Genomic DNA, 7,286 nt, shown 5'->3' on the forward strand with positions numbered 1-7,286 from the left:
ATTTTTTTTTAAAGTTTGTGTATCTGCTGTTTTTGAGTAGCCAACACTAAAATGACAGATGCTTTCCTTTTTTTATACAGGGGGGGCCTCCAAATCTTTGTGATAGGATCATGTTTTTTTTACATTAACCACTTGAACACCAACATCCCTATTCTGAGTGGAACATTAGCCAAAAATAGCAGATCTTGTAGATCGGCTATTTTTGGCAAATAGTTTTGTAGAGGGAAAAGAAGAGCAGACTAAGTATTTGTCGGTTCAAGTGGTTACATGTTAAAATACACATTACTCCAACATGATGACAGTTCTGTCAAACAAGTCTAAGCTGTCTAAGAAATCTATGAACATTTTTAATCTGTGACACAATTCTATACAATATGTAGTGGGGGTCCCTGCTTCATCTCTCTCTAAGCTAAGGGGTCCCTGGCCTGAAAACTTTGAAGCCCCCTGGGTTAAATGATGGGTATATGATATTTTTTGTTTAAACCATGAGCTGGTTATTAAACGGATAGGTAGCACTTTACAATAATGACCTGTTATAAAGCATTTATAAACATTTATAACACATTAATAAGCAGCTTGTAGATGAGTAATAATGAATGAGCAAGCGGTTAATAAATGTTTATTTAAACATGTATAACTATATTTAATAATCATTTATAAATTGTTAGTAACTTGTGAACTATTCATGAATAAGCCATTTATAAACAATTATAAATATATTTTAAATCATTTGTAACCAAAGTTATTTAGTATTTATAAGCTATTTAGAGATAAATAACTAATCATTTACAAGCTATTCATATACATTGGTAAATGTTTAGTAAAACATTTATAACACTTTTTATGCCTTTGTAAATGATTATTAAAACATTAATAACACAGTTATAAGTTATTTGTAGATAAGAAACTAATCATAGACAAGCTATTTATATACTAATTCATTATTTACAACTGTCTATTATGTGGCCTCCATTTTTGTTCATGTTTAACAAATGCTTTGTAAAGCATTCCTAAATTATCTATAAATCATTGCTAGATGTTATCAAGAGCCCTAATGTAAAGTGAAGACACTTCATAATCTACAACTGTCTGTTAACGTGGTCTTCACTTTACACTACCAATGATTTATAGATATTTTAGGAATGTTTTACAAAGCATTTGTTAAACATGAACTGTCTGTTAACGTGGTCTTCACTTTACACTACCAATGATTTATAGATATTTTAGGAATGTTTTACAAAGCATTTGTTAAACATGAACAAAAATGGAGGCCACGTTATTAACAGACAGTTGTAGATTATGAAGTGTCCTCACTTTACATTAGGGCTCTTGATAACATCTAGCAATGATTTATAGATAATTTAGGAATGCTTTACAAAGCATTTGTTAAACATGAACAAAAATGGAGGCCACATAAATAGACAGTTGTAAACAATGAATTAGTATATAAATAGCTTGTCTATGATTAGTTTCTTATCTACAAATAACTTATAACTGTGTTATTAATGTTTTAATAATCATTTACAAAGGCATAAAAAGGGTTATAAATGTTTTACTAAACATTTACCAATGTATATGAATATCTTGTAAATGATTAGTTATTTATCTCTAAATAGCTTATAAATACTAAATAACTTTGGTTACAAATGATTTAAAATATATTTATAATTGTTTATAAATGGCTTATTCATGAATAGTTCACTAGTTACTAACAATTTATAAATGATTATTAAATATAGTTATAAATGTTTAAATAAACATGTATTAACCGCTTATTCATTCATTATTACTCATCTACAAGCTGCTTATTAATGTGTTATAAATGTTTATAAATGCTTTATAACAGGTCATTATTGTAAAGTGCTACCAACGGATAAAGCATTATATTCTGATGCCCAACAGGAGTACTAACCTATCTATGTTTTTCTCATCACAGCAACAACCAAGGAACTGACAGACCTCGTCAGATTCTGGGTGGGCTGGGAAATACCTCCAAAGGAGCTGCAGCTGGAGTTCATTGACGGTTGCTTGCCTAAATCATCAACCTGCTTTGAGACCTTGTAGTTGGGTCAAAAGGGGCAGTTCCGTGACCGTGGAGAGCGAAGGTCCGTTTCTCAATGGATTTGTCATCTAAGAGGGTTATTAAACAAATTTGTCCGGGGTGTATTTTTTAAAATGGTTGGGAAAATGTTTGACAGCTAGGGTAATTTTCAGTCTCATTCACCTATACTATAAAGGAAAAAATGCCTACCCAAAAATCTGCTTTAAGTGGGATGTGAGGGGTCAAACTAGGGGTTTTTAATTATTCTGAATCTATTGCAAGCATTTGTTTTGCATGAAAAACATTCCTTGGGCTAAAAAACGGCCAACAAAACTATGGTTTAGTGATGAGTCATCAATTTTCACAGTCTTTTAGGGACCGTTTTTAGCCCAAGGAATGTTTTTCATGCAAAACAAATACTTGCAATGGATTCAGAATAATTAAAAACCCCTAGTTTGACCCCTCACATCCCACTTAAAGCAGATTTTTGGGTAGGCATTTTTTCCTTTATAGTGTAGGTGAATGAGACTGAAAATTACCCTAGCTGTCAAACATTTTCCCAACCATTTTAAAAAATACACCCCGGCCAAATTTGTTTAATAACCCTCTTAGATGACAAATCCATTGAGAAACGGACCTTCGCTCTCCACGGTCACGGAACTGCCCCTTTTGACCCAACTATTGCGCCTTCCTGGACATTACAACGATTTCCACTCCTTTCAGACAGATCTGCGAACCTGCCTCAACTCTGTGGATCATTGGTATGGGTTGGATTAAGTACCAGGTCTTTTCAGGAGGTGCTCTTATTGGCCCCCTCATTGATTACGGAGTCCTTGTCTGGTATCGCGATGCCCCAACTGCCGTAAAGTTAAAACTCCAAACAGCCCAGAACAAACTAATTAGGGTTGTGCTTGGTCTTCCTCCTCGGGCCCTGATAAAATCAAAAGCCTGATTAAACGATGAAATGACCAAAAGTCACTGTCTCTCTGCTCTCTGTATTGTACATGTTTACCTTGGATAAAGAGTCTGCTAAATGCAACAACAATGTGTGGGAGTGTTCTTTAGTTTTACAGTAAAATAAAAGATTACATTACCAGTTCTTCTCAGGCTGGTGTGGGACAGTAATAAAAGGTTTAAATGTTACCAGTTCTTAAAAAAAGGTTTAAATGTTACCAGTTCTTAAAAAAAGGTTTAAATGTTATCAGTTCTTAATAATAAAAGCTTTAAATGTTACCAGTTCTTCTCAGTCAGGATGGTGTGTGACAGCAGGCAGCGGGGCATGGCCAGGACCTGGCCCCACAGCTTGGACACCAGAGAGGAGACCTGGGTGAATTAGCTTTTCTGTCTTGTTTGGGTCACAGGGGTGGTAATTGACACCCCCTAGTGTTCACATTTAAACCTCAAATTCAGTTATTTTATGCATGTTGTCCCACATTCTAAATTGTTTTATCAGATTGATCTGATTTCCACATGTGACACGTTATTTAGACAAGCTTTTTATTGTGTACAACCATTCACTTATCAACCACTTTCAATGTGACATCCCTATTCTGGAATGTCATTATTGGGGAACATTTTCTCTTTTTTCCCCACAAACAAATAGTGAAAATAGTTGATCTACACACTCTCAACAAAATGGGGCTATCAGGCTATGGTAACTTTTATTACCTATTTCTTTCTAAAATTACACCCGTGGTGGTTGTGGCTCTCAGCCTGTGGGTCGGGACCAGATGATTAACTTAATGAGGAACACTGTTTTATCACTCAACAGTAAAGAAACCAACATAAGGTTTAAGTGTATAGCACATTTCTTAAGTGACAATTTAAGGACTTTTTAATACCTCTGAAATGACAAAATAACACATTTTCAAATATAGAAAAGCTCATACAGAGATTCTGCTGTATTGCATTGCATTAACCACCAAAGTCACGGTTCTAAAGAACAACATTCACTTTCAGATTCAGACTGAAAAACTAATAGACTGCAGCAAAACAACAATGAGACTATTATATATGGTTCTTAACATGAGAATAAGTGTTTTTTCCCCTATTTGTCTTATTTTCTAGAACTCGATTATAAGACCTCATATTTTGAGGATATGCTTTCTAGAATAGAATGTCCTATATTTGGGCAAATACGGGTATATCAACAGAAAGTGTCCTTTTATGTAGCTATTGTGTTGACTTACAGATGTTTACAAGGCCACTGTATGGTCTTGATACAGATGTTTTACAAAGGAATGTTAACAAAGAATTTCACATGAATGTTGTGTATACTTCACAGAAACAAGTGCACTGTTGTTAATGAAGGTACTGTTCTGAAAGATAGAATACCTGCTGTCTATAGACAACATGCCTGGCCACGCCCCCTACTTCCGACCGGAAGCCCTTTTTTGGGCTCAGTCGTAAATAGACTTCCTGCTTTCGTCACAGCTCACTCTCCCACCAGCTGATCGGACCGCTTGGACGTGCTTGTTTTTACTACTTTCTGTTTTTTACTTGCCACGATGCCACTGAAATGGCAACATTCATCCACTCAGCTGATACGAGACGGGGTTTTGACGATTCCACACCCATCTACAGTCCATACTTGGAAGGACGACATGACGACATGGCCGGACATAACGTTAGACAAAATGATATTTTACTTGATGACATCAACGGCTGTCGATGACGTTCAGCAGGACGCTGTTAAAAGTACGATGGCATATCAGTATCTCCACGGCGAAAAAGTTGGTGTTGTGTTAAGCCATCAACTGGACGGCTTTATTTTTTTTAAGGCCAGTGTTGAACCGAGCCAGTGTCTCAATAACGACGCCCACGGTCCGTGGGTTTTGGTAACCGACGAAGGCTTCATTGAGACAGCTGGATGCACTTGTGTCGCTGGACCTGGGCGTGTTTGCAGTCATGCAGCAGCAATCATGTTTAAGGTATGTACAATACGAAAATGAGATGTATTTCTGTATGTATGTAGCATTGGCTCATTGGTAAGATGAATTTGCTACGTTGTTTTGCTGATGCTGCGCGAGAGATGCGCTAAATAAATTGGCTGGCTACATCGCAAATGCAGCTTCCCAATGAGCAAACGCACCCATGCTGTCTGGTAGAGGATGACAATAATTCCTGTGGGTCCCGTGGGATTCCCGCAGGACAGGAGTCAAATATAATATATATGTATGTGTGTGTGTGTGTGTGTGTGTGTGTGTGTGTGTGTGTGTGTGTGTGTGTGTGTGTGTGTGTGTGTGTGTGTGTGTGTGTGTGTGTGTTAATGTAACTTATTATGCTGCACGCACGCGCGCCTCATATGCACACTAATTAACAATAAAAACAGAGCATGATGTCATGAATTTAGAGGACCCACACTTCTAAAATCCATATCACACCACTGGTTAAAAGGTGGTGTCACTCCCTACCCCTTTCTATTTATTTGTATAATTGCATGGGTGTTTTTGTATTATGCTTAATGTCCTTATGTCTTCATATTTTCTAGGTGGAAAATGCTGTGAGACAGGGGAAGACTGGACATGCCTGCACAGATGGACAGAATCAGTGGAATGCCGGGTCCAAAAAGAACTGTGGGCAGAGCAAAATGAGTGACATCAGATTCAAACGCCACAGCAGAGAGAAACTCTTCCTGCCATCTCAAGATCGGCCAGCTGGACCCTCCAAGCCTGTTGTACACTACACCTGTCATGAAGATTGGAAACAGAGTAGGCTTCGCCTGACAGTGGCACCGTTCTACACTCGCATTGATAACAGCCTCGTCTCCACCCACTTCCACTCTAAACCCTCTGCTAAGCCTGTTCAACCTGTGGAAGTCCTGCCAGCTTCACTGGTCCATGACAACCATGAAACACCGTTGGCCTGTGTGAAATGCAAAACATTTTACGATGACTACATCAACATGTCTGCAACCCAGTTGATGGCCATCGAACAGCACACAAAAGGACAGAGCAAAGAGCAACTGTGGCATGATATGCGTAAGGTACGCATTACTGCCAGCACAGCAAAAAAGGTCCCAGTTCGTCTTACCACAAAACCTGACACGTTTTTGTCAGGGCATCTCCACCCAACTTTTCTTGGCAACACAGCAACACGTCACGGAACAGAAAGTGAAGAGGTTGCCAGACAGTCTTTACAGGACCAGGGCCTCAGCATTGAAAGCAAAGGTCTGGTGTTGTGCCCAGGAGAGCCGTGGTTGGCAGCAAGTCCTGATGGGATCATCGACACGGATACACTTTTGGAGATAAAGTCACCAGTGGTGCGAAAAAACAAGACTTTCAGAGGTGAAGTGGCACGCATCAGTGACATAGACGTGGTCAATGCAGAATACCAGGTGTGCCAAAAGGGGTCAAGGGGTTACTACATGCAGGTGCAAATCGGAATGCACTGCACAGGACTTAGTAAAGCATTGTTGTTGTTGTGGAGCAGTTCTGATAACGTAGAAATCCCAGTACCATTTGACACTGTCTTTGCCCAGCAGCAGGTTGCACGTTTGCGTAGCTTCTATTTTGCCCACATGCTCCCAAGAATTGTGGATGAGTTTTTGCAGGGAGACTTAGAGTTTTGTCCTGCATATCGCACAATTGTGAAATCACCCTGAAGTTGTTCATTTGCTATTTGTGTGTGCAGTGTTATTTAGCATAGACTGGTTGCAGTGTTGTTGTTTTTCTTGAAATTTGAAACTTGTCACTTGAATACTGACAAATAAAACTTGATTGAGAGTCATTACTGTGTGTTGGTTTTATTACAGTGATCAGCTTAAATGAACTGAAAGCAAGCATCATTAAACTTGAAATCACATGTGAAAATTAGAATACAAATATTTAAGAAGTAGTGAAAATAGCCAATCTACCAGCTCAAGTGTGAAGCGACACGCTTGTAGATCTGCTATTTTCACTAGTTTTGTTCCCAGGCAAACATGCAAACTGACAAAACTTGACTGGGAGGGTGTGTCGGGCATCGTCACATTGCATTTGTATGGGAGTGTAAATTAAATGGCCTCACCATAGTCTACCTGGCAATCAAAATGAAGACATTGGCACAACAATGCACAGTGTGAATGGGAGGGTGTGCCTGGCATCTTTACATTGCATTTGTATGGGAATGCTAAATAAATGCATAGACCATAAGTCACTAGTGTGAAACATCTGGACAAAATGTTGATGTTGCAAAGTCACAACAGTTGACAGAAACCTCACTTGACAGTCATTACTGTGTTGGGTTTATTACAGTGATCATTTAG

General features: G+C 38.4%; 1 protein-coding gene across 1 annotated transcript; it reads left to right on the forward strand.

Moving 5' to 3' along the window:
• Nucleotides 1-4,858: 4,858 nt before the first annotated feature.
• LOC308296903 (uncharacterized protein) lies at nt 4,859-6,647 on the forward strand. The gene is made up of 2 exons (XM_080740255.1): nt 4,859-4,971; nt 5,532-6,647. Exons 1-2 carry the CDS (start codon nt 4,963-4,965, stop codon nt 6,642-6,644), a joined length of 1,122 nt encoding a protein of 373 aa, XP_080596381.1. The 5' UTR covers nt 4,859-4,962; the 3' UTR covers nt 6,645-6,647.
• Nucleotides 6,648-7,286: the final 639 nt, after the last annotated feature.

Source organism: Nannobrachium achirus (assembly GCF_963921795.1).
Source record: "Nannobrachium achirus genome assembly, chromosome: 13".
NCBI classification, from domain to species: Eukaryota; Metazoa; Chordata; class Actinopteri; order Myctophiformes; family Myctophidae; genus Nannobrachium; species Nannobrachium achirus.